The sequence below is a fragment of the Neophocaena asiaeorientalis genome, unplaced genomic scaffold (assembly GCF_003031525.2).
Source record: "Neophocaena asiaeorientalis asiaeorientalis breed wild unplaced genomic scaffold, Neophocaena_asiaeorientalis_V1.1 scaffold91, whole genome shotgun sequence".
Lineage (NCBI taxonomy): Eukaryota > Metazoa > Chordata > Mammalia > Artiodactyla > Phocoenidae > Neophocaena > Neophocaena asiaeorientalis.
The window spans coordinates 2,957,944-2,984,268 of NW_020173198.1; the positions used below are offsets into that span (position 1 = coordinate 2,957,944).

The 26,325-nt window shown below is 55.5% G+C and overlaps 1 protein-coding gene across 1 annotated transcript in view; it reads left to right on the top strand.

Annotated features, from left to right (window-relative positions):
• The window catches only part of GTF3C1 (general transcription factor IIIC subunit 1), a 73,030-nt gene that overhangs the window by 43,629 nt on the left and 3,076 nt on the right, over positions 1 to 26,325 (top strand). The window contains exons 18-35 of the mRNA XM_024744695.1: positions 67 to 163; positions 282 to 459; positions 3,187 to 3,328; positions 3,650 to 3,785; positions 4,224 to 4,305; positions 4,439 to 4,627; positions 6,402 to 6,559; positions 8,624 to 8,766; positions 10,908 to 10,989; positions 13,084 to 13,196; positions 14,873 to 14,935; positions 15,814 to 15,907; positions 18,816 to 18,988; positions 20,091 to 20,378; positions 21,097 to 21,356; positions 22,436 to 22,716; positions 24,453 to 25,008; positions 25,668 to 25,719. Coding sequence (XP_024600463.1) covers positions 67 to 163; positions 282 to 459; positions 3,187 to 3,328; positions 3,650 to 3,785; positions 4,224 to 4,305; positions 4,439 to 4,627; positions 6,402 to 6,559; positions 8,624 to 8,766; positions 10,908 to 10,989; positions 13,084 to 13,196; positions 14,873 to 14,935; positions 15,814 to 15,907; positions 18,816 to 18,988; positions 20,091 to 20,378; positions 21,097 to 21,356; positions 22,436 to 22,716; positions 24,453 to 25,008; positions 25,668 to 25,719 — 3,087 coding nt within the window. The remainder of the gene's footprint in view (positions 1 to 66; positions 164 to 281; positions 460 to 3,186; positions 3,329 to 3,649; positions 3,786 to 4,223; positions 4,306 to 4,438; positions 4,628 to 6,401; positions 6,560 to 8,623; positions 8,767 to 10,907; positions 10,990 to 13,083; positions 13,197 to 14,872; positions 14,936 to 15,813; positions 15,908 to 18,815; positions 18,989 to 20,090; positions 20,379 to 21,096; positions 21,357 to 22,435; positions 22,717 to 24,452; positions 25,009 to 25,667; positions 25,720 to 26,325) is intronic.

Here is a 26,325-nt window from a genome sequence, read left to right on the forward strand (position 1 = left end):
CACCCCCTCACCCCCGTGCAGACCCCCTGACGGCAGCTGAGAACCCGCCACCCCCCTCTTTTCCAGACGTTACATTTTCTCGGTGGTGGAGAACCTTCAGAAGCTGTGCTACATGGGGCTGCTCCAGTTCGGGCCCACAGAGAAGTTTCAGGATAAAGATCAGGTAACAGCCTCCAGGCCCAGATGAAGGTGGTCCTGATGGCTAAGCGCAGTTTCCAGACACCTCACCCGGTGCTGAGGTTGAGGCTCTCCCCTCACCCCATCCGGTGTCTCCCTCGTAGGTCTTTATCTTCTTGAAGAAGAACGTGGTCATCGTGGACACCACCACCTGTGACCCCCATTACAACCTGGCCCACAGCAGCCGGCCCTTCGAGAGGCGTCTCTACGTCCTGAACTCAATGCAGGACGTGGAGAACTATTGGTTCGATCTGCAGTGCGTCTGCCTCAACACCCCGCTAGGTACCATCCATCTTTACTGGGCTCGCTGTTTTCCCTCCTTTCTGTGGGATAGTGGGAGTTAGAGCTAGAAGAGACTGGAAGCCACCTGCTGGTTTTCCGACTGCCCCCCAGAGGCCTGGAGTGTCCTGGAAGCTCCCTTAGAAAGGGCAGTGGTGGGCCTTACCTGGGAGGACCACTAGCCCTCCACCCCATTGAGCCCACGCAGCTTCGCTTTTGTCTTTATTCTTTTGCTCCTTCAGTAGGTATTTATTGAACACCTTGTGTGTGTCTGTCTTTTCCCGCGCCCGATCACACAGCAACAGGACTTATGCTGTCTTGGCGAAGACACAGCACACAGAGATCCAGAGTGTGATAAGAGCTGGGGAGGAAACACACTGGGTGGTGAATCGAGGGTGTTTTACAGGGCTGGTCAGGAGCGGCCTTTCTGAGGAGGAGACTTTGAGCTGAGTTCTAAAGGGTGGGGCCGAGCCCGCCGTGACCAGAGCTGACGAGGAGCATCCCAGGCAGGTGCAACAGCCCCGAGTGTTGATGGAGAAACAGAAGAGGCTGGTGTGCGTGGGAGGGGAGTGGCAGCTGATGAGATGGAGAAGCAGGCAGGAAGCAGACTCTGGGGCCTTGCAGGACACGGGGAGAGTTTAAGTTTGTTCTAAGAGCAGCGAGAAGCCATTGGAGGTTGTAAGCCAAGATCTCAGGTCTTTCAGAGTTGCCCTGGCTGCTGTGTGGAGAACAGACTGAGAGGCACCAGAGTGGAAGTGGGGAGACCAGCTAGGGGCTGTGATTCAGGTCCAGGAGAGGTCCGCTGGTGATAGTGAAGGACAGAGGACAGGCTGGGAGGTGTTTAGGAGGAGGGACTGACCAGACTGTCCAGTGGGTCAGATGACTTGGGCTTTGAGTTAAGCCTTGGCTTGTTTTTTCTTCTCTCTCTGGAACATCCCGACCTATGTTCACCTTGCAGATGGCCACTCCTACTTCAAGCATTCTCTCTCCGAGAAAGCCTTTCCAGCATCTTTACTGTCATCTGATGTCATTCTGGGAATTCCTTGAGTACAGGGAATTTGGCTTGTATCCCCAGCGTGTCTCAGAGTGCCTGGTACATAGGTGACATCCCGTAAATGTTTGTGGAATGAATGGAGGGTTTGTAGAAGGCGTTAGAACCTCCAGTCTTGTGCTCTTTCCTCTAAGCCAGTTTTCATCAGTTCCGTTCTTGCCACCTGTCCCAGGAGGAAAAGGACGCCACATTGCATCTGCACCCGGGAGAGGACTCCCTCTCTTCCTTCTGTCACAGAGCTGGAAGATCAAGGTTACACTTTGATTTTTGCAGAGCAGGGGCCACATGTTTATTGGGTAGAACTGTTTAATGCCCATACGCTAATGAGCACTCGTAGAGGTACTTGAATGGGTCCAGACAAATTTTAGAATCAGTGTTTTGTAGAATCCTCTGGCATCAGCAGTGAGCTAGGCTTTTACCAGGGCAGATTTTAAAGTGCCCTAACTCCCCTGCATTTTATACCTAGATAAAAATTTGCGAACCAGTATGTTATTTGCACCAGAGTTTTTCAGGCTTGACCACTGGTGAATTTCCATCCCTTCCCATGTTCGTGAGCCGAAACGTCGGGGGGCTTATTGAGTCCGTTAATCAGGCATTGATTGTCCCTTCATTCAACAGACATTTGAGGGGGTTCTGCCCCATCAATAATGAGACGTGAGGATCCTTTAAAGTGAGGCTCCCAGAGCATGAGTGCACACAGGCAGCACCTGGGGAACCCGCTGAAATGCGGATTACTGGGCGCGGTCCAGGGATTTGGATTCAGCAGCCCTGGGGAGGACCTGAATCTGCATCTACCACAGGCAGCTTGGTGGTGCAAGGTGAAGCATCGCCTGAAGTCCTCTTAGGTTCAAGGTCCATTCAAATGCATGACCTTGGGTGAGCTCTTTGTAACCTCCTGAGCCTCAGTTTCTTCATTTCTAATCTGGGAGCACCACCACTGCCTTGTGGGGCTGAGGTGAAGCTTGAACCAGACATCTCACGTAAAGCTCCAGCTGGGAGGTGCAGGGTATGGACTCTCCCCACTGACCATGTTATGAGAGGCTCTTCGGTAGTCTGCAAATTATTATAGCCTTCCCTGGCCTGACACAAGCAACAGTTTTTTTGTTTGTTTGTTTTGTTTTTTTCAAGCAACGGTTTTAATAGTATTTTATATTTCCTTGCAAGAGATGCTTTATTGTGGAATCATTGAATGTAATTTCCCAACTAAATTAATGCACCTCTCGGGCACTCAGGAAACGTCTGGCTGTTCCTGGAGCCCAGTGCGCCCAGGGAGACTGTGACGCTGCCTCGCACTGTCTAGATCCCCACCAGCCCGACCCTGGCAGCCACCACCGTGAGCAGCCGTTTTCACTCATCACTTCCTCTGTGCGACACACAACTCCCCGGGGCATCCCCCTGGAAGGAAGAAGGCGCGGGCTTTCTCTGGTTGCCTGCTCGCCTTGCCGCCTTAATAGAGTACAGGCTACACGCAGACCCTTTTCTCAGGTTCACGACCAGCTTTAACTCTCTGCCTTCTGCATTTTGTGCAAGGAGGTCCACCAGTTTCAGACCCTCTCCCCTGGTGGAGAGCCTGGTCACAGAAAGGGAAGCCAGGCTTCTCTTGCCACCCCGCGGCAGGCCGTGGCCAGCAGACCGTGGCAGGAAGGTGTCCTCAGCGGGGCTTGTGTCTGGTTTCCTAGGCGTGGTGCGCTGCCCGCGCATCCGGAAGAACAGCGGCCCAGATCAGGGCAGCGATGAGGAGGGCAGTCTGCAGAAGGAGCAGGAGAGCGCCATGGACAAGCACACCCTGGAGCGCAAGTGTGCCATGATGGAGTACACCGCGTGCGTCCCCGCCCCGCCCCGCCCCCACACGCAGAGCCGCGGGGGTCCTGGTCCTGCGGGCTCTGGCCCGCCCCCCATCGCGCTTCCCCGTCAGGCCCGGAAGCCTGAGTCTCTGGTGCCAAGGCTGCAAGTTGGTGGCCGTGGGTGCAGAAATTGGGAATTTTACATAACAGTCTGGGTTTCTGACAAGCCCTTTACTTCCACCTGCCAGGTGTTTTTCTGGGAAGGTAACAGTTAATAATAAATGCCCCCTGCCCACTCCATGAGCTCTCTTTTCACTTCCCAAGGAGGGCTTGTTTTCTGTTTATTTCCATCTCCCAGGGGCAGCCGTGAGGTCGTGGATGAAGGCTTTATCCCCGGAGATGGGCTGGGAGCCGCTGGGCTCGATTCCAGTTTCTACGGACACCTAAAGCGAAACTGGATCTGGACCAGCTACATCATCGACAAGGCCAAAAAGGTGGGCTTTCAGGACAGGGGCATCCACCCCTGGGCCCCAACCCGGGGGGCTGCCATTGCTACTCACCTGCGTGTCCCTTTCCTGGCTCACAGATTTTGAACTGGCCAAACCAAAACTGACCAGAGACACAAATAATTACTTCCATATATACTAAAGGCATGTCAGGCCCCTTAAATATCTGCCTGGCCTTTTTTTTTTTTCCCCCCAATGGATTCTAATTTATTCTGCAATGTGGACAAGTATTCCTTTTTAAAACAAAGAACAGAAAGTCTGTAAGACAAAGGTCACATGGGGAGGGGGTTCGTGTGTGACAGGAGGGTGGCAGTCCCCGCACAGCCTCTTCGTCAGAGACTCGTGCAACTCAGCGCTGTGGCTGCCCTGGGCTCCCCGGGATCCATGAAAGCTCACACTTTATCCGGTGCCTTCCTCGTCTTTTAGGAGACCACCGCGTCGGAGAACGGGCTCACGGTGAGGCTGCAGACGTTTCTGTCCAAGCGCCCGTTGCCTCTTGGCGCTGGAGGTACGTGGGCCAGGAGTTCAGCAGAAATAGACGTGGGACTGTCTCGGGCCGACACGCTCGCTGCACATTGGCTTCGGCTTCTGGCCTTCGCAGAGGTCATTCTGCAGCGGCGGTGTCCTGTGCTTATTTCCAGGCAACGGCAGGTTGACTGTCTGGGGAGAAGCGCGAGCGGGATCGGGGCTCTGTGCTGACAGAGAAGAACACTTTGAGGTTGGCCGAGAGCCCACGCTGGACAGGAACCAGAAAGTGAGGGGTGGGAAAAGCCAGAAGCGCAAACGGCTGAAGAAGGACCCTGGGAAGAAGATCAAGAGAAAGAAAAAAGGTTTCGGGATGCTCGTTCGTGTTTGCCAGGCTTGCCTTTGCATGTACGGTCTGGCTGGGGATGGACAGCAGCCTCCCCGCAGCCCAGCCTGAGCTCTGCCTTCAGACTCGGGTTCCGTCTCCTTAAATGTGGAGCACTAACTCTGCGTGATCACGTTTTATTTTCCACACCCAGCCTGCTGACCGAGAGGGCCTCGAACTGACTCTGTAACTTCCCCCTGCTTTCTCTGTCTCTGCATTGTGTAGAACCTTTTCACTTAGTAACTCCCTCAGTTCAAATTTCTAATTTCTTCTCAACTGGGAAAAAAAAAACCTTGGCAAAAAGTCCATAGCAAAGTCCTCATCACAACCAGCCCAAATCCTATTATTCTTTTGGTTTGCTTTTTAATATCTGCATCTGTGCTAATCAGGGCAAAGTTTAAAGTTATGTTGTGTTTTTAAATCAGAGGCAACGTGGGTGTCACTTAAGCCTGCAGGATCTCTCCAGATCTTGTGAACCCATCGTGTGCGGTGCCTTATAGATTGTCCTTTTGGAGTCTTCATTTGGGCGGTATTTACAGCGAAGGAGGGCAGCGAGGAGACCAGTGTGCCGGTTTTAGCCCACCTTTGTGTCACCTCAGTGGTGTGCGTGTTTTAACAGTGATCTGACAGCTGTAGCTATTCCAGCTGAGAACAGAATATTTTCACAGGAACCTGTTTTTAGTGGTTTATTCTGCTGGTGCTCAAAACAAATAGGCTCACGTCAGCTGAAACAGCCTCCTCTGTTTAGCCTGTCCAGATATGCATAAGATCAATTTGGCCCGCAAAGACCTGAATTCATTACAAGGCAAAATACGTGGTGGTGTCGATTTGAATCTAAATGCTCTTGCCCACTTTTCTCCTGCCCTCATTTGGAAGACACTCACTAAACAAGCAGTCTTTGGGAATTGGCAGTAGCACATGGTAGCATATGGCGTCTGCCTGTGAAACTACCACCAGCGACTCCCCGAGGGGAAGTAACTTTGGGAAACCCAGTGGTTGAGAGCTCCAGGTTCCAATCCTGTCTGCTGCTTACTAGGCTCTGACTTTGGGCAAGGTGCTGTATCTCTCTGTGTTTCAGATTCCTCAGCCGCCAAATGGGGATAATAATTGTATCCTTCTCATAGGGTTGTTGCCAAGTATTATTTTTAATTATAAGTGGATATATGTAAAAAGCTTACTCCAGTGTTTGGCACCTAGTAAACATTCCGTAACGTCAGTGATTGCTATTATTTAGGTGGTAGCTACTTTGTGCCAGGCGCTGCGCGAGGTGTTTTATACCCAGTCTCGTTCACTCCTCAAGGCAGCCCCGTAGAGTGGGCCTTGTTGTCCCCACGCTGTGCCAGAGTTTGCACAGTATCTCTGAGGTCGCAGAGCAGGGAATGGTGGGGGACCCACTTGTCCAGAGAGCGCACCCCAAGCAGGCTCCCTCGGCTTCTGTGCGAGGTGCTTTCAAAGGGCTCAGTGCCTCCAAGGGAAGGATCAGAGATGGGCAGATAACTAACAAGAGGCTGCATCAGGCTGCCCAGCCCATCGCCATGAAATGTGACCGAAGAGAAATGATGAAAGGGGTAAAAAAAAATCTTGTCGGGATGGGCTGAGTCTTTTGTGATTAGTTTACATGACTCCCCGCACGATGAGATTCTGATAACCAGTACCTTGGTGCCGTCTGACCTGCTGGGTAGGGACCCTTCCCCTCTCCACAGTGACAGCTCCAAACTGGTTATTAGAGGCCCCTTCTCCTCTTCCCCTCTTAGAAGAGCTCCCGGAAGAAAAAAGCAAAAGGCTGCGATACCACGACGAGGCCGACCAGAGCGCCCTGCAGAGGATGACGCGGCTGCGCGTCACCTGGTCCATGCAGGAGGACGGGCTGCTCGTGCTCTGCCGGATCGCCAGCAACGTCCTCAACACCAAGGTACCCGGCCCAGCGCCCCCGCCCCCTCCCAGCCTCTGGCCCGCTGATTTGCGAGTCCCTCTCGTTCTGGGACCCACATAGGGAGGCTCATGCCTGGGACCTCTCATCCATCCCATCTGCTCCACTTGGCCACTGGGAGAAGCATTTCCCTGAATCCTAGCAATGGATACCACGCTCGTTTTCTCCTTTTGTTTTGTTTTAATTTTGTTGGGGTGTAGCTGATTTGCAGTGTTGCGTTAGTGTCAGGTGTATAGCAAAATTAATCTGTTACACATACACATAGATCCACTCTTTTTCAGATTCTTTTCCCATTTAGGTCATTAGAAGGTACTGATAGAGGTTCCCTGTGCTATACGGCAGGTTCTTCATAGTTATCCGCGCGCCCGCCATGCTTATTTTTGCACATCTGTTTCCTGGCTTCGGCTCACGCATCTATGTCTTTGCCTGGCTGCAGGCCACACGGCTGAGAGCTGTGCTCTCCCTCGCTCTTCACCAGGAATCTGACCCTTCCCTGCTCCCCGCCTCCCACCCTCATCTGCCTGGAAAGCTCCTATTTATCTTTCAGTAACCGCTTATCATCTCTGGAAAGGCTTCCCTGATCCTGCCAAAGGGAAGTAGTCACTGCGTTCTCGCTCTGCCCCTTGGACGCGTACATTTCACGCTGCTTCTTTGGCTTCTGGCGCCTCTTAGCCCACTGGAGTGGCTGCTTCTAGAGGCAGAGAGACTTCTTACTTGCTTTTGTAGCTGCAGCCCCTCGCGTGGTGCCTCCCGTGCAGTAATCCCTCTGTCTGTGCGGACCAAGTCAGCGTGGGACGGTGGCTGTCCCCAGCTTCACTCCCCGCCTCCCATGCCATGCCGAGGCGAATGTCCCATCAGGCTGGTTCCCAGAAGCCACCTGGAGCGTGGGCTGTGCCAGTGTCCCGCCCAGGGCCCCTTCCAGGCAGTGACACCGCCACGGCGAATGTCCCATCAGGCTGGTTCCCAGAAGCCACCCGGAGCGTGGGCTGTGCCAGTGTCCCGCCCAGGGCCCCTTCCAGGCAGTGACACCGCCACGGCGAATGTCCCATCAGGCTGGTTCCCAGAAGCCACCCGGAGCGTGGGCTGTGCCAGTGTCCCGTCCAGGGCCCCTTCCAGGCAGTGACACCGCCACGCAGAGTAGGTGAGGCGGCTTCGTAGGAGCTCCGTTTGTGTTTCCTGTTCTCAGCCATACCAGCCAAGAGAAACCCACTGAGAGCTCTGACACCCTGCCTGCAAGCTCATTAAATCCCTTTTCTTTATTATTATTGCCCCAGATTTTCTTATCCCTCCACCCCTTCCTAAATCCCCACCCAATCCCTTCTGCCAGGAGGAACCCGAAGGCGTGTTGCTGTCCCTAATACCTGGCCTTGTCTCATCACAGCACTGATGGGACAGGCCTCTCCCCCGCCCTCCACCCCCCGCCCTCCACGCAGCCAGGGGAGCCAGGAGAGCCTTGCACGGACCCTCCACTCATTCGCTTCAACTTACACCAGATTCCTGGGCCCACTCCTGCTGGGGCGCTAAAAAAAAAACCCTGTCATCAAGCCCCTTCCTTACCTGGGCTGTGCCTTCCTGCATGTGTTCACTGAGAGGGTCTCCTGAGTCTGTGACTCAGCACGTTCCATTTCCACTAGTGTAACCACAGGTGCCGTACACAGAGCGTTCTTGAGTGTACACGGTGGGTACTTAAACCTCTACAACCGTCTAATGAAATGCATCTTCTATACTCCTGACCTCCTGTGGCGCAGTGCCCTCCAGTCAGTATTACCCAAGCACCCTCTGAGCACCTCTCCTAGTCACCAAAATATACTCTTCCCACTGGACCTGGAGGATTTGTCTTATTCCTCTCTGCCCAGCACCCTCTCAGGGCCAGGCACGTGGTCAGTGCCCAGTAAATGTGACTGAGTAAATGCGTGAGGTGACAGTATTGAGTGTCTGCTGAGGAAAGAGGTTCCACAGGACGTATTCCCCCCTCCTTTACATTAGTGACCCATAATGTGGGCTCCGAAGATACTGAGTTTGTGTCTTGGCTTGTGTTTAATCCAGGTGAAGGGCCCGTTTGTCCCCTGGCAGGTCGTGCGGGACATCCTGCACTCAAGCTTGGAAGAGTCTTTGGATAAAACATCCCATTCGGTCGGACGAAGAGCTCGCTACATAGTCAAAAATCCACAAGCCTATCTGAACTATAAGTAAGCCTCCTTTGAACTTCCATGACTCCAAGACGAGGGTATCCCAGTGCTTCTAGTTCATTCTTTACACTTCTTTCATCCCGTTTGCTTAAGAGTCGGCTGTAAAATCCAGATAGATAAAATCTGAGTCGTCCAGTAGCACGTCAGGAGTCTGTTGGAGACTGTTAGTGAGATTGTCCTTGATTTGGGGGGCTGGGTGTGATTCTGGGCACTTTCACATTCACGGTGTTACTTACACTTTAGAACAGCTGTGAAGCAGGTGCTCCTTTGTTACAGGTGAAGAAGCAGGCTAGGTGACAGCGCTGAATGTTACCTCTTCACCTCACCCGAGTAGCGTGTGGTGAAAGCAGAGGCCTCTGCCCATTTCCACTAGGGTTTCAACACTCCAGAGCAGCCCTTGATGTCTCCGTGTTAGTGGTCCATCACATGGCTCACTCCAGAAAGGAGCTAGACAGGAATGGGATCAATGGACCAGATGCACTCAGCCATTTCCTCAGCAGAGCCGGGCGTTCCCTAAAGACGTGAGGGGATGGCAGCTGGCCAGGAGCTGCAAAGCCTCCCCCATCGTCAGTTGCCAGGGAGGCTGCCCGCCGTCTGTTTCTCTCAGGGCCACGGTGTAAAGCCGTCCTCAGCCCCGTCAGACTCCTGCAGCTCCCTCCCGCCGCTGGCGTGGGCTCGAGTGGGGAAGCCCAGCGGGTGGTGTGGGAGGGTACCCGAGTGTTGCAGCCAGCATGAGGGTGAGGCCGGGAAGCGGAGCTGCTTCTACCAGCTGATGTTCGGGCCACGGGTCAGTGGGAGAGCTTGGCTCCGGGTTGATTCCGAGCCGTGCGCTGCCTGCAGTCAGCCAGGTTGCAAGGAAAGCAGCCCAGCCCTGGATTGCAGACGAGACTCAGCCCTCTGCCCAGGCTTCTCAGTCTCGGCGCTGCCGACATGTGGGGCGGCTCATTCTCTGTTGTGGGGTGTCCTGGGCACTGTGGGGTGTTTAGCAGCCTCCCTGCCTCCACCCCCGAGGTGCCAGTGGCAACCTGCCCACACCCACCACCACCCTCACCCCCACCCCCCGCCAACTGTGACAATCAAAAATGTCTTCACACGCCCCACCCCGGGGGAGCAGATCGCCCCGACGAGAACCACTGGGTTAGACACACCAAGGGGCCTTTCTGTGTGAAGCCACTTCCCCAGTGCACGGAAGACTCTTAGAATGTTCTGTCTGAAAAGGCTCTGATCACCTGGTCCAGAGTCCTCCTTTTTGCAGAGTGGAAACAGGCCCAGAGACAGCATGCAAGTTGGCCGGGGTGACAGTGAGCTGGCAGTGAAGTGAGATCTGGAAGTTGGGTTTCCTGGCCCCTGCCTGACGCTCTTCCTCTTGTCCTGCAGCAGCCGGGGAAGGGGGACATGAAGGGGGCTGCAGGGTGCGCAGGCCAGGTCTCCGTCCACTGCAGCTCAGAGCTGTGGGACCTGGGACGGGGCATTTATCCCCTTAGAGGCTGTGAGCAGAACGATACCAATAGTAACCACACCCGTCCCACCTGCCCTGGCCCTTGGCTTCTGTGTGACCTCGGGGGCAGGGGCGGACCTTACACCTCATTGAGCTGTGACTTGGAATGACAGTCTCTACCTTGCAAGCTCTTTATGAAGGAGCAGCTTCAGCTTTCAAAGTGCGCAGCTCCTAGGAACCCAGCAAACGCTGGTTGTCTTTCCCTCCGTTTCCCTGTGGGCGGGTCAGGCTCTTTTGGTGCCTGGAGGTGTGAAGATGTGTGCAGTGGACAGAGTGCTGGAGGAGGCTGGAGCTCTTAATACCAAACACCAGGGCCTGTTTTTACATATAAGATCCTCTTTGACATAGGTCTCTCCTGTGGTCCTAGCCAAACCCCCGTGAGGGCAGGCGGGTGGAAGCTACTGTTCTCGGTTTGCACGTGGAGGACAGAAGCGCAGAGAAGTTGAGATGTGAAGCGTGAGCACAAACAGGCCGACCCCAAATCCTTCGTTTTCAAAAGCTATAATCACCCAGCAGGCACATAAGCAGATCAGACTTCGTGTTTACCCAAGGCCAGAACTGTTAGGACAGAAATCTTCCGGTGGTTCTGGACGTGGGCATCGTTACATTGCCCAGACCTCACTGTGGCCTGCTCTCCCCACAGGGTTTGCCTCGCCGAGGTGTACCAGGATAAGGCGCTGGTTGGAGATTTCATGAATCGAAAATGCGACTACGGAGACCCAAAGGTGGGCCCCGTGCGGTGGTCGGGCTCAGCCTGCCCTGAAGGCAGGGATTTCTAGGTTCTAGTCTGGTCCTCTGGGTCCCACGGTGCCTCTGTCAGCCTTGCAAACATGGGCTTTCCCCCTGCTCATTTGGGAAATTGACTTGTCAGTTCTTTGGCTGTGGCCCTCACTTGATCTGGGTCCAGCATCAGTTTTAAAGATGATTAGAATTTGCCATGTCTCTTTGCGACGCTGCTGTGTCTTGGGTCTATTTTATTAAGAAAATAGGGTTGCTCTTCAGAAATTACAAACAGCTAGACTTCTGGAAAGCTCGTGGATAGGCCATGAGTTTTTTTGTTGTTGTTTTTTTTTTTTAATTTAAAATTTTTTTCTTTTTGGCTGCGTTGGGTCTTTGTTGCTGTACGCAGGCTTTCTCTAGTTGTGGCGAGCTGGGGCTACTCTTCGTTGCGGTGTGCGGGCTTCTCATTGTGGTGGTTTCTCTTGTTGTGGAGCATGGGCTCTAGGCGCGCGGGCTTCAGTAGTTGTGGCGCACGGGCTCTAGAGCACAGGCTCAGTCGTTGTGGCGCACGGGCTTAGTTGCTCAGCGGCATGTGGGATCTTCCCGGACCAGGGCTCGAACCCTTGTCCCCTGCGTTGGCAGGCAGACTCTTAACCACTGTGCCACCAGGGAAGCCCGACCATGAGTTTTCTTTCCGAGTTTTCTGTGGGTGGGGCCGGGACGGTGATTGACAAGGAAGGAAGCTGTCTTTCCAGACCCAGGCTTCTCTGCTCTGTGGCTCAGAGTCTGCTCACCCCTCACTCATTGAGCTAACACCGGACTCCGCTGCGTGTATGTCCGGCCTTGCGCCAGGCGAGACCAGCTGAAATGGAGCCACAGGGCAGTGGGGCGGGCAGAGAAGTAAATGCGGACCGCAGAACAGTGCAGCCACCCTGAGAGAGGAAAGCACGGGCCGCTGAGGCCTCAGAGGGAGAATTAGGAGTGCTTTTGATGCAGGTGATGGAAAAAAAACATCACAGGGGCTTAAGGCTTTTTTCCCCCCATGTGCCAAGCAGCCTGGAAGTAGGCCATCCTATGCAGGTGCAGCAAAGCAGAGATGTCCTCAGGGTCCCAGGTTTATCCTGTCACTCCGTCCCCATCCCTGGTGGTCAGCTTTCCATCCTCATGCTGGTCACCTCATGGCTGCCAGGTAACTGCTGGAGCTCTGTCCTCACAACAGAATCCCAGGGCAAGAAGAAGTGGGGAGAGAGCCCTTGTACCAGGGAGGGGACAACCTTTCCCAGAAGATCTGTCCTGACTCACCTCGGGAAGCTGGGCAGGCTGTCTCCCCACACCTAATTGGGGCTGGCTCCACTGCTAAGAAAGAACGGGATAAAGGAAGTAGGCGACCAACGGCGTCTACTGCAGAGGGCTTTTCAGATGTGTCAGCACTGAGCCCAGACTGCAGAGATGAGGGACCAGCAGAGGAAAGGCAGAGGAGGAAGGGGGGCGAGGTGCCCCATGGGAGGACGGCAGCGAGAGGCGTCAGAGAGGAGTGTGAACTTGTCCTGTAGTGCTGGACACCGGGTGACAGGGTGACGGGGTCGGTTTGCCGGCCACACCATGGAGGATGAGTTGGAGGTGTGAGCCTGGGGGTGGCGAGGCAGCGAGGGACCACGCTGTGATCCAGGTCTGCACTGGGATGGTCGCAGGTTGGGTTCAGAGGAGGAGGGGTTCAAGGTTGAGCGTGGCGGTGGAGGCCGACTTGCACAGGTGCGTCACAGAGGGACAGACCTGGGGGGAGGGAGGCGACAAGGGGACACAGGCCTGCTGATTGGAGGAGACTGCACAGGACATGTTCGGGGCTCCCATCTGGGGCTTGGGGGAGAGTGCTGGCGGCGCCGGTGTAAGGCTCTCCATCTCCGAGTGAAGTGGTGAGCGCCTGTCACCTTCCCGGGGGGCTGGGGAGGCAGGAGGGCACAGGAGACAGTGTTTCTGTCAATGTCTCTGGGAGGTCGCTGCCGAGGGAGTTTGCTACAAGAGTTTCCCTCAATGCGTCTTGGTGAAACCTCCATTCAGGGAGAAAAAGGGCTTAACATCTCACTCTCTCATGTTGAAAGGTTTGTGCCAGCGAGTTTAAAGAATTTGTGGAGAAGCTTAAAGAGAAGTTCAGTTCAGCCCTAAGGAATCCTAACCTTGAAATCCCAGACACACTCAAGGAGCTGTTTGCCAGGTAAGGTTCCCTTGGGAAGGTTCTGTGTGAACTTTGGGGCAAGAGGAAAAGTCACCGGCCAGGACCGCCACGGGTGTGTCCCCCACCAGCCGTTCCACTTGACCTTGCAGCGAACCCTGCACTACCCTTGACTCTGGGTGCCCTCGTCTCCTCTCATGGGCGCCTTGAAAATGGGAGGCACTGCCATCCCTCACGCCCCACCAAGTACTCCCTTCCATTACAGGAAGGCCCTGCTCTGACTTAATTCTGGCTTGCTCGAGTATTTGAGCCCTTTTGCTATGATTGCTCATTTTAAGCACGAGGAAACACTGAGGTGTACTTAACTTCCCAGGGTCACAGTGCTAGTGAGCCCCAGGCCAGGATTTGAACTTAGGTAGGTCTGACCCCAGAGCCCCTGCTCTTTCCAGCTCAGCCACTGGGCATCTGGAAAAGAACATGCTTGGGTTTGAGCCCAGACCTGTGAAACTTGAAAATCTTGAGTGCTGTGAACCAGACCTATTTCCGCTGCTTAATCTAAACGTGAATCCCTTCTCTTCACCATCTTCATTAGGATAGTCACTCTTGCCACTGTATTTCCACGTTTCCTCCTGTAGAGACAACGTCCATCCATCAGGTCCCACTGTGCACTGTGTGGTACCTCTTCAGTGAGCCGTCTGCGTTTCCGTTGGGGATCTCGTCCTTTCATTCACCCAACAAATAGTTGATGTCGTGCCCACCGTGTGCCAGGGCCAAGGAGCGATTTGTAGTCGCTTACAGATCTTGCCTTTGCCACAAACTCTTCCCCGGAACCCACAAGTGGCATGGTTTCTCTCCAGTCTTGAAGATGTTTCGAGTGGCCTGTTTACCTATGTATAATTTCTGTCCCCACATATTTTCAATAAATTTGTGGGGCAACTTTTAGTTATGAAAGGAGACGTTTAAGAGTTTTAAATAAGAGTTCATGACCCATCTAGCGGAAAGAAAAAAGTTCCAGCTGTAACAGTTTACCACTGAATTTGATCTTGAGCATCCAGGCAGGCAAAGCAAAAAAGAAGATGCTTCCAAATATTTTCTTGTTTGACCAAAACCAGGTCACGTTTCTCTGAAAAGGTGCTTTGTCTTGTTCCTAAATTGTAGGAAGCATTTACGATTGCAAAGATGAGTTTTGACTTTAGTTTTGTAGAAACCAAAGAAATGTCTCAGATAGGTGGCCATGTTGTTTTGTAGAGTTCTGTGATTTACTTCTATATTTATTTGCTTGGTATGAACCCAATAAAACAATATTTCTTGGAGCTCAGAAACGTAGACCGGGGGTTAACCTGTAATCCCATCACGTGATACAGCTATGCCCTGTGGGGCGTTTTCTCGCCACCTTCTTCCTTATGCTTGTTCTTCATCATGGTGAACCCACAGCTGTCTGTCCTCCGGTAACACTTAACAGTCGCTCCCTGTGAGTTCACGTCTCCTTGTTGCCTCAGAATGGTCATTTCCTCAACCCTCATTCTTGCAACACACTCAATTCGATGGGCAGAACGTGGTGTTTTCTCATTTTAATTAACATGTACATGTTTCAGTTTTAGGGACTTTAGTGTTTTTTCCGCCGTGTTAGCCAGTCAGTAGCCACCTCCCGCGAGCATCCCCTTGGCTATGGAAGGTCAGTTGGGCTCCGTTCACAAGTTCTTCTGTTTCCTATGCAGATACCGAGTTTTGATGATTGGAGATGAAAAAGACCAAGTCAGGAAAGAGGATGAACTTAATAGGCAAGTACTGACGGACCCAGTGCCTTTCCTAGGCCGCTTGACTGGGTTGTCCGCAGCCTAGTACAGGATCGTCTAGGGCCGAATCTAGCCTGGTGCCGGTTTCAGGAAATAAAGTGTCATTGGAACACAGCCACACCCATTGCACGTGTAGTCTGCACTGCTTTCACGCTCTCACGGCAGGGTTGAGTGGCTGCAACAGAGACCACTGGGCCCAAAGAGACTAAATTATTTATTATAAGGCCCTGTGCGGGGAGAGACCCCTCACCCCACCTGTCACTGGCCCAGCCTGAGGACGGGTTGGGGAAGGGGTTTGAACTCCTAGCCCATGAACTTCCCAAGCAAAAACTCCCTTGGGACTTCCCTGGTGGTCCAGCGGTTAAGACTTCGCACCACCACTGTGGGGGGGCGCCGGTTTGACCCCTGGTGGGGAAACTAAGATCCGACACGCTGTGCAGCACGGCGAAAAGTAAAAAAAAAAAAAAAGAAAGAAGCCTCAGCCTTTTCTTTCCATCTTGGATAATCAGTATTCAATTTGGTTTTTAGCTCTGTATTCAATGAAAAGCCTATTCTCGTTGGAGAAACAGTTGTTTAAAATTAGACAAAAAGAAAATCTAAGCACTAACCACACGTGTTGTCATGAAAACCCGTTTCCAGGTTATGTCACCCCTTGCCCACCAGACTGAAACTTTTTCCCTGTGAAAATGGACCAATCAGTAAGGCATAAAAACCATCATTTCTTTTGTTTTGGTTTATGACTAGTTTGGACATTCGTATCACTTTTGTGAGATTCAAAACTTTTTTGAGACCAAATCTACCCAAGATGAGCGGTGCCCTGCGGCCTGTGGGCTCACGTGGCCCTGTTGCCTCGTCTCTTTCAGCGTGGATGACATCCACTTCCTGGTGCTCCAGAACCTGATCCAGAGCACACTGGCCCTCTCAGACAGCCAGATGGAGATCTACCAGTCATTTCAGGTGGGTGTCGGGGACGCAACGTCAGCTTCACAGCAGTGCTCTGGAACTCGGGGCCCTTCCCAGGCCGGGCCGTGTGAGGTTTCCACCCCTTCACTTCACTGCAGGGCCTCAGAGGACCTGATTGCCCCTGGGACTCTAGCCCTCACTCCGTTCATCTTTTTTTTTCTTCTTTTTTTTTTTTGGCCACTCCCGAGCCTGTGCTTCCCTTGTTTCTAATGATTGCAAAAGTGTGTTCCAAGTAGAGCCTGTCTACTTTTGTATTTAGTCTCTAAACCCAAAACTCAGCTCTTCAAGCCAGTTTGGAGCATGAGGGGGAAAAAAATAAGAAAACGAAAGGCTGGTGTTATTTCTCATCCCACTGATCTGTTTAGACGGGTGCTGTCCCAAACTTGTGGGGATGCTTCTGAGTTAACTGGAGAGCTCTTGTGGCACGTGGGCCCCAGGCCCCCCGGCCCCGACAGTCTGCAGTCAGGAGTGGAGGGGGCAGGACCCTGACGAGCTCTCCTGCCCAGCCGGGGTTAGAGCTAGCAGGACCTCGGGGGTCGGTCCAACCCCCATCACACGAGAAAGCCCAGCCCCCAAGTTATGGCAAGAGCCTGGTCCCTGTGTCCCAGCCAGGGCCGTGGCCTCACGTTTCCTTCCTCGAGCTCCATTTCCAGTTTGGGTCTGAGCGGTAGGGATGGTGCCAAGGGGCTGTCACTCTCGCTGACCACCCAGGGTGTGGAAAGTCGCGTGAGAGAGAGCACCTGAGCCCAAGGAGGACACGGGGCCCTGCTTCAGCGACCCCCTCCCCTTGGCAGCAGGGAGTGGGAGGTCATTAGGGATGAAGTCGGGGAAGTCCCTGGCGGTCCAGTGGTTAGGAGTCCACGCTTTAACTACCAAGGGCCCGGGTTCCATCCCTGGTCAGGGAACTAAAATCTCACAAGCCACGTGGTGTGCCCACCCCCCCAAAAAAGAAAAGGGATGAGGTCAGAGGCCACCCGGGATCCTACCAGGCTCCCTGCAGCCCCGAGCTTCTGGGAAGTGTGCTGCAGGAAGGTGGACGTCACAGGCACCCCAGATGGCGGTAGTTCACTGTGTCTGTGACAGCCCAGCCTCTTGGGAGTCTTGACGGGCTGTGCCGCACCCCCTGCTCACTGTGTGTGGTCTGTGCGCCCTGTTCCGCGCCGGCGGCCGTCTGGGGAGTGCGCGCATCCTCGTCTTCACGTGGAAGAGACAAGCAGAAGGTGTAGGTGTTTCACAGGAAGCTGGATTCAGCTTCCACTTCCGCTTGGGGGGAAGCAGTGATGACCTGACGGCTGCGTCCTGCTTCTTCCCTCCGCCCCGCTCAGTCTTTCCCCATCAGCCTGCTAGTCCGTGCACCAGGACGCACGTAGAGTTGGTACCTGGAGAAATCGAGGGCACTGTGCGCACCTCGGACTCTGACAGGACCCAGTATGTGCCCAGACCCCACACTGTCTCCGGGAGAGCCCCCCATGCTGCCCCAGCACCCCGACTGACCACCACTTGACTCCCAATCCCCTGGCCACTGGCTCGAGGATGAGACCTCGTCCTCTCCCTGGTCCCGCCCCTCCCAGCAGTGTGGCCTCGGAAGATCCCTCGAAGCCGGTGAGCCTCAGTCTCCTGTCCCCCCCGGGTCCCGGGGTCAGTGCAGCAGAGAACTCTCTGAGCCAGGATTCTCAGACCATGCCTGCAGGTTTTCTTGGCCAGTGCTTTGAACTTTCCTGGAGGCTGGTGTGTACTCGACATTTGCTGTCAATTGACTGAACCAGCGCTGTTCGGAAAACTGGAGTGACGGGACTGCCGGTCCCGCAGTCCTCTGAGCTGCTGCCCCTCTGGGCGGGATCCACATCTGAGAGCCAGGGAGCCATGGCGGCGTGGCCCACGGGGGGAGCCTCAGCACCCAGGACCCAACACCGCCCTCCATTTTGCCCCATGCTGGGTGCCAGGTGCCTGCTGGGGCAGCAGTACGAGTCGAGTCTGTGTTCTGGAAGAGAGTGACAGTGAATAAACAAATGAGATCGCTTCAGGTAGACACAGTTACTACGGAGAGAAGGAAACAGGTTAATGTAATTGAGTTGACAGCAGAGGAGCAGGACGGAGGAGGATTTGGCCTTTGAGGGGAAGTGTGTGAGCTGAGAGCTGAATGTTAGGAAGTCAGCCACGTAGAGACTGGGGGAGTGTGCTGTCCGAGAAATGGGAGCGGGAAGTGCAAAGGCCCCGAGGCGGCAGTGCCTTGGCTTGTTCAAGAAGCGTAAGGAAGCCGGTGAGGCTGGAGGGTGGTAAGCAAGGGCTGCACTTACTGTAGGAATCAAGGCCAGGGTGGTGGACCGGGTCCCACTCACGGGGGTCTCGTCAAGCCTAGTGAGGACTGAGAGTTTCCCCCTGCAGACAGATGCCATCGGGGCTTCGAGGCAGGGAAGGAACGTGTGGTCTGATTTAGGCATCGAAGGGCTACTTTGGCTGCTGTGCAGAGTGGTCGGGCTGGGGGCAGGGGGCCACGGGGAGAAACGATGGTGGCATGGCCCAGATGGTGGCAGTGTAGATGGCACAGACCAGATGTGTCTGGGAACATAGTTTGGGGGTAGAGCCCAGCAGACATGCTGATGGGTTAGGTCGTGGTAAGGGATACAGTGGTATCAGAGGTGATTCTGCGTCAGCTCCCAGCGTCTTTGCAGCCAGAGAAATAGGCATCCGCCTTTCCCTGCAGTTGCCTGTTCTCTGTACTCTCTGAGGTGACGTGAAGGTGGGTGCAGGCCGACCGTCGGGATGTGGGCTTCCTCCGGGCTCTCCCCCACCGCCAACCGCTTCCTCCATCAATGATCAGCTGTGGCTTCTGTGCACCCACATGTGGGTCTTCCCCCCGCCGGCTGGAGAGCCCTGCTCACCACGGCCTGCTGTGTTACAGACGTTCCGCCTCTACCGGGAGTACAAGGACCACATCCTGGTGAAGGCCTTCGTGGAGTACCAGAAGAGGAGCTTGGTCAACCGGCGCCGGGTCAACCACACGCTGGGCCCCAAGAAAAACCGCGCTCTGCCCTTCGCGCCCATGTCCTACCAGTTGTCCCAGACCTACCACAGGTGAGCACGGGGAGGGCGGGGCCTGTCTGCGGAGAGGAGCACAGGTGAGCGGAAGTGACGGGCGTCCCTCTTCATCAGAGAGCGGGGCGGCCTGGGCCTCGCGAGACACAGCCTCTGGGACCAAGTTTCTCATCAATGTCTGTCCCCCCTTCTATGGGAATAAGGTTAATGCTTGCCGTATTTTGTGTTGGGGTATTTTACCAATTTTGTAGGTAGTTTGTTTCCCTTTTTCCCATCAGATTGGGGAGTTTCTAATAATTAGACCAGCTAAAAGTGCACCCTCCCGGTTGGGCATAACCTCGGTCCTAACCTTCACGGCTCCGAGCTGTACCAGGCCGCCTGCCTTGCAGGCTCACACACTTCATTTGGAAGCCATCATGTACTTTTTGGGTTTTTTTAAGTTGCTCTTTTTATATATATATAAATTTATTTATTTTGGGCTGCGTTGGTCTTTGTTGCTGCGTGTGGGCTTCTCATTGCGATGGCTTCTCTTGTTGGGGAGCACGGGCTCTAGGCACGTGGGCTTCAGTAGTTGTGGCACGCGGGCTCAGTAGTTGTGGCTTGCGGGCTCTAGAGCGCAGGGTTGGTAGTTGTGGCGCACGGGCTTAGTTGCTCCTTGGCATGTGGGAGCTTCCTGGACCAGGGCTCGAACCCGTGTCCCCTGCATTGGCAGGCGGATTCTTAACCACTGTGCCACCAGGGAAACCCCATCGTGTACTTTTTAGACCCAGTTTGCGGCACGTCAGCAAGAGGTTGTTACAGGGTCTGGACAGAGGCAAGGGCTTGACTGCAGGCTCCGAGTGGAGACTGTGAGATCGAACACACGCATGTCCCCTCCCCTCTGTAGGGGTTCAGGGCTTGCCTTGTGTAAAGATGATTACAAAAAGCACGTTCATCTTCCCCAGTCTGGTACCGCGAGGCCTGGGGTGTTGGGTTAGATGAAAAGGTGCAGCATCTTCGTCTGAGATGGAAAACAGGGCTTCCAGGGAGAAGCCGGTGTGTTTAGTGTTGACGGCAAGATTTGAAGTGCCCTCAGCCCATCCGCACTAAGGCCTCCAGCACCCTGTCCTCAGAAAGGCCCTTCCCTTCTCTTTCTGCGTAGGATTTTCACGTGGCGATTTCCGAGTACCATCTGCACAGAATCATTCCAGTTCTTCGACAGAATCCGGGCTGCCGGCAAGTTGGACCAGCCTGATAATTTTTCCTTCAAAGACCAGGATAATAACGACTCCACGAGCGACCTGGTGGCATTTTCTTTGGACGGCCCTGGGGGACACTGTGTGGCCGTCCTGACCCTTTTCTCTTTGGGCCTTGTTTCCATGGACGTCAGGATCCCAGAGCAGATCGTTGTGGTGGACAGTTCAATGGTGGAGAACGAGGTCATTAAGAGGTAAGAGCCAGGGCAGCCGCGGGGCTGCTGCTCCGAGCGCCGTCGGGGGCTTTGGGCACCATCACTTCCTCTCAGGCTGTGGCATCTGCAGTTTTATTTCCTCAGTCATCTGGTTTTTATTTTCAACGAACACGTGCTGCGTTTCTCTGCGTCGCGCTTGGCATTGTGTGGGTATTTGCCGCACAGAGACAGCAGGGCCTCGGCAGTGCCTTCCGGGGGCTCCCGGGTCGGGGCCTCACGGATCCGTGAACCAGGGATTCCAGTACGGTGTCCAGCGCGGCACCTTCTGCTGGTGCCTCTGGGCGCCGGGGGAGCCAGAGGAGGGGGGTGACTGGGCCACACCAAGGCGAGGGACCCGGAACAGTGTGGCACGTAGGGTGGGGTAGGCAGAGCAGGGGGGTCGTTAAAGGTTCCTTGAGGCTGTAACAGCTGAATTGGGATTTAATGGAAAAGCAGGCATTTTTGGACAGAGGCTAGGAAGGGTTTCCAGGCCGAAGGGACAGCCCTTGCAGAGACACAGGGATAGGGACGTGGGGTGGGGGGCAGGTATGGAAGGCGGACGAGGGAGATGAATCTGGAGCGCAGTCTGTGCTAACCTGACCTCACAGCCGGATGCCAGGGCTGTGTCTGTGGTCGGAGCGCCGCTCTCTGAGGGGGCGGCCAGACCAGCAGAAGACTTGGCTGGGCTCCGTCGTCCAGGTCCGTTTTCTGCTCCTAGCCTGGGAAAGGACGGCGCCTTGGAAGAGGACGAGGATGAAGAGGAAGACTTGGACGAAGGCTCGGGGGCCAAGCGCCGGAGCATCGAGGTGAAAGCCCGCCAGGCCTCCCACACCAACTACCTGCTGATGAAGGGCTGCTGCGCCCCCGGCATCGTCAGCAACCGCAACCTCAACCCCAGCGACAGCATCGTGGTGAACTCCTGCCGGGTCAAGCTCCGGCTGCGCTGCACCCCGAAGCCCACCGGGCTCGGAGCTGCTGGTGAGTGCCCCCCCAGCTGCCCCACGGCCCAGACCTGGGGCTCATGGCCAGGCTCCCAAGGCCACGTGCAGCAGCCACCACTGACTGAGCCAAAGCGGAAAGCAAAGGAAAAGCCCTGCTGTCCGCAGCAGCCGGCACAGAGGGCGCGCGTCCTGAGTTGCCTGCTTGGGGAGCCCTGGGCTGTGCCCGCTGTGCGGTTAGCGCTCGCCACGGTCTCTTTGCCTGAGTGTTGTCTTTTGACCTCTTGCTGTGAAAGATGAGTACTCTGCTTACATTCATTATCTCTTATCTCCTTTACTTCCAATTTTTACACTTTTCTGAGTTCTTCTGTTGATTGCCTTTGAGACGATAATGACGTGCTTAAACCTCCATTCCCTGCACCCTTAATTTCTGGCAGTCTCTCCTTCCTCCACGTAAAATGAGAATATTAGGGCCTCGTCCCTGCACTTCTCTTCCCCCTTCCTACCCCTTTCCTGCTCTGTCTGACTTGCCTTTATTTTCACGTGTTGAGGTGTTTACCTTCACAACCACAGTCAGTATTCTGTGCTGTGTCAGGAGCTTGGCCCAGGCAAAAAAGTGATGGCCTGTAGCCTGTGGTCTGAGCAGAGACACCTTATACAGGAAGCACCAGAAAGCAGCCGTGGCTGGTGTGAACAAAAGTCGGGACTCATGGAGGGGTCCCGGCGTATCTCACGGGGTCTGCGAGCTGTGGACATGGGAGCATCAGGAAGGGTGGGGCCCGGGCAGCCTGAGTGGAGGGCCACCCCGCTCGCTCCAGAGCTTTAGGGTTCTGGCTCTCAGACCCCAGCCCCACCTCTGAGCCCTTCCCTGTGAGTCTTGAACAAGAGAATCATACTGGCTCTGGGGATCGAGTGGGCTGCAGTCAAGGGCCCAGGGCGGCCTGTGTCAGGAACCCGACTGCCAGGGGCCCAACCGTCTCCACCCAGAAGGCAACCCCTGGACATTTGGGGGAGCAGTGAGTCGGTGTTGGAGCATGACCTGCCTCGGCATCGCTTGTACACTGGTCTGGTGGGGGAGGGGCTTCTCAGGGCTGATTCTGGTCCTCCTGGTCTCCACAGTCACTTCTCTGGAAGAGCTGATGGTGGGAACCTCCTGCCTCCCTGACACATTCACCAGGCTGATAAACAGGCAGGAGGACACCTGCAGCTTGGAAGAGTTCGCCCACCAGCTGGCGCTATCTGGGTACAAACCCGGAGACGTGTCCGCCGCCCTGGAAGTCCAGGGGGCCATCGCAGCGGCCGGTTGCTTTGGGGTGGACAGGGTGGAGTTGAGCCGAAGGTTCTCCGCCTTGGCGAGGACAGATGGGGAGCGCTCCCGGACCTTCGCAGACTACGTCCAGGTGAGCAGTGCTCTCAGGCAGCCTGTGGTAGCCAAACCAGAAGTAGCAACTCACGGGCCAGACGCAGGCTGCGGGTGGGCTTGGCTTGGGGCATGTAGTGGAATTTTTTCAGAAGCTGGATTCGTTGTCAACATTGAAGACAGGAGATCTTGCCTGAAATTTTGCCAGCTTCTCCTGAACGTTAGAAGGTCTGGCCACTCTGGGCCCTGTTTCTTCAGCACAGCTGGCCGGAGCCCCCCCACCCCAAGCCATGGGCCTTGTCCTCCCCAGCTGTCTGCTGTCTCCAGGTACCCTGCACCTGGTCCACAGTACTCACCACTTCGTTAGCGCAAGTCCGCGTGCCTGACGCGCAATGAGGCCCAACAAGCCGAAACGTCGGAGTTTGGAGGGGAGAAAGGTTTACTGCAGGGCCCTGCAAGGAGACGGGTGGCTCATGCCCCAAAAAGCCCCGAGCTCTCTGAAAGGTTTTAACAAAGCATTTTTAAAGGCCAGGTGAGGGAGAGGGGTCTCAGGGTTCATGATCAGCTCGTGTACAGTTCTTTGATTGGCTGATGGTGAGGGAACAGGGTGGTGTCACAGGGGTTATTTAACATTGTCAGTCCTTAGGTGCCAGTAGGTCTGGGGACTGCAAATTTAAATTTCTTCCATTTGATGGGGTGGGGGGTGGGGGGTCGGACCTCTGTAAAACAATTCAGGAAAGTGCACCAGGTACTGTTACCTGGGTACTTCAGAGAGGAGCTAAAGCAGAGGGTGTGGGGGAAAGGCCTGCCCCGCAAAGGCCCCGTAGGGTCCTGCTTGGTTACAGCTTTCCCTGCCCGGACCCATTTTCATCAGTGACCCTTGAACCCAAAGAATGTGAGAAGAGTTGGACCTTTTAGATCAAGTGCCCCGGGACCTGGCTTGCCCTCTCGCGTGTCAGTTGTCATCGATGTTGTGTGTTACTGATGTTGCGAGGTGCCTGCCTTGCTGTGTGTTCTCGGGGCAGCAGGTGGGGGGGCGGGGTGGAAGTCGACACTTGTCATTATCAAAGGAGTTCTTACCCATACAGGAAATACAAGAGGGCTGTTGAGTACCTTTCACTTGGTGTTGGATTGTTCTGAAAACTCATGGTGCCTCTGGGGCCCTGGGAGGGAGGGTGAGGATTTTCCCCAGGCCCCGGTGCTGCAGCCCAGGCAGCGGATCCCACTTACTGCCGAGAGGCGAGGGGCAGGCGGCTCCCTCTGTTCCCTGGCGTCCAGCACAGGGCCCTAGTGGCGCATGTGCAGCTAACCCTCCCCAGACCCGCACGATGTGGGTGTGAGTCCTGCGTCCAGGCTGTGAACAGGGGCAGACTCCTTGAATCTTGACTTGTGGGTTTTTTAATAAAAAAGAAAAAGATGTTGGTGAATCCTTGTGTGCTGCCCAGAGTTGGTGCAGCTCGTAGATAAGAACAAGGACGTGGGAAGAGGGCATGCGTGGTGAACGAGGGAAGGAGTCGCTGTCCTTCACTTGGGAATAATTATGGCTTTTGCAGAAGAACTTGGTAACCCTCGGGGTGTTAAGTCTAGGAGGAGCTGGCCAGGCAGAAGGAGACTTGTAAGGTCACATCGGCTTTGAGGGCGCAGGCGGGGCCACCTGTCCTGAAGGAGCTGGGCTGGCGACTTGCTCAGAACGCTTAAACACCTCAGGCAGGGGAAGGGGGACCCCGATGACCCTGGGGATCCCTACGGACGCCGTGTGTCTCCTGCTTTTCCTAGGACCTCTTAGAGCAACAGCAGGTACTGGAAGTCGGCGGCAACACCGCTCGCCTGGTGTCCGTGGCCTCTGCCGAGCCCTGGCTCCTGCACTCAGTGCGGCTAAAAGACAAAGAGGAGGGCACTGACCCTCAAAGAGAAGATCCCCAGGCCAGACCCCCCGAGGGGCCTTCCAGCGAGGACGACCCCTCTGAGAGGCAGGCACCACCTTCTCAGGGCCCCCTGAACGCCAAGAGGCGTGCCAGCTGGGCCAGTGCAGATGTGGACAGCCAGGGAGGGGGGGCCGACCCCGACAGTGCCCCGGAGCCCCCCACAAAGAGGCCCACACTCCAGGACGTGCGTTTGGCCCCCAGCCTGGGGCCCAGAGCAGAAGAAGAACCAGAAACCCAGGTGCCTGCCCTGCCCACAGCTCCTGAGGACACAGGCGTGAGGGAGCCTCCCCCCAGAGCATCGGAAGCCAGGCAGGAGGACCAAGAGGGTGTCGGGGTGCCCGGCTCCCCAGGCCGAGAGCAGCTGAGCTGTCAGGCCCAGCCTTCGGAGGGCCCTGAAGACCCCAGAGGTACCAAACCCTGTCCCACACAACACCTTCCCCCACCCGCCCATTCTCTGTCACGGGGCCCGATGGGCCGGGAACCTGCTGCAGCCACAAAAGGGGCCTCTACCTCAGCTTTTCACGGCCTCGACTTCGAGGGGGAAGCTCTTGCCTATTGACACTCGTATTTCCACTAGAGGGCAGAGGCCTCAGATGCTCCTAAGCCGACCTGTGAATCATCAGGACAGGGCGCTCTCTTGGTTCTGGAAAGAGGTGTTTCCTGAAGCATCCCTGTCAGGAAGCAGAAAGGGGAGGGCTCTGGCCTCCCCAGGGGCCTGGCAGGTGCCCCGTTTTCCTCTCCCATGCTCTAATCCTCTGGGATGTCTTTGCCCAAGGGTTTCACACCCCCAGCTCTGCAGTCAGGGCTTCAGGCGCTCGCCGCTCCCCGGGGCGGGGCGTCCTCGGGCCCTGAGCACAGCTACACACTTGCACCCTGCCACCTGTCCCGTGTTGTCCTGGGCATGCAGGCTTTGCCCGCTACGCCCCGCCGCCCCGGGGTGAAGGCTCTGAGGAGCGGGACTGCTGTTGCTTTTATCCCCAGACCCAGAAGGACTTGCGGGATGAATGAGGGAGGGAGAGATGGGCCTCACCTTCTTCAGTCTCCCACACCCTTTCTCTCTTGTCAGGTTTGGCGGACGGTTCTGCGGCCGGGGGCCTCTCCCAGGCAGCGTGGGAAAGGTGAGTGTGCTTCGGACTCAGGTGGCCTGGGCCGGGTGGGGGGGAGCGGTGAGGGCCTTGGGGGGTTGTCCCCAGGGTCCAAGATCAGTTATTACGTGAAGGTCTTTCACAGAGATCTGTGTGGCACAGGGGTCCGGGACACGGGAGGGACTGTTGGTCCCGCTCCCTGGGGGGCCAGGCAGGTGCTCCTTGCACGTGGTGGACGAGGGCCAGCAGCGCTGACTGCTGTAGCGCCCGGTCCGTCAGGAACAGTGGGTGTCACAAAAGCCTTTCTGGCGAGGGGGCGCCTGCCCCAGTGTGTACATCACCCTCAGGTTGGCGGGGCCGTGCTCTCCCAGCTTAGATGTCGCCCCCTGCCAGGGCCCAGTCATGCAGTCAGAGCCAAGTGTCCAGCTACCGTGGGCTTGTCTCACACCGGGACCCTGTGCGTCAGACCAGTCACTGGTTAAGCTTTTAGCAGAAACCTTCTAAGGAAAGTGTGTCTGGAACCCCCGTATACAGCACAGAAGTAGAACTTTTGAGTACAGACCTGAGAACTTGGTCAGAAGGCGAGGCAGCCAGTGGCCTGGGTCCCGGATGGAGCTGGTAAATCCAGAGGTCCTAGCA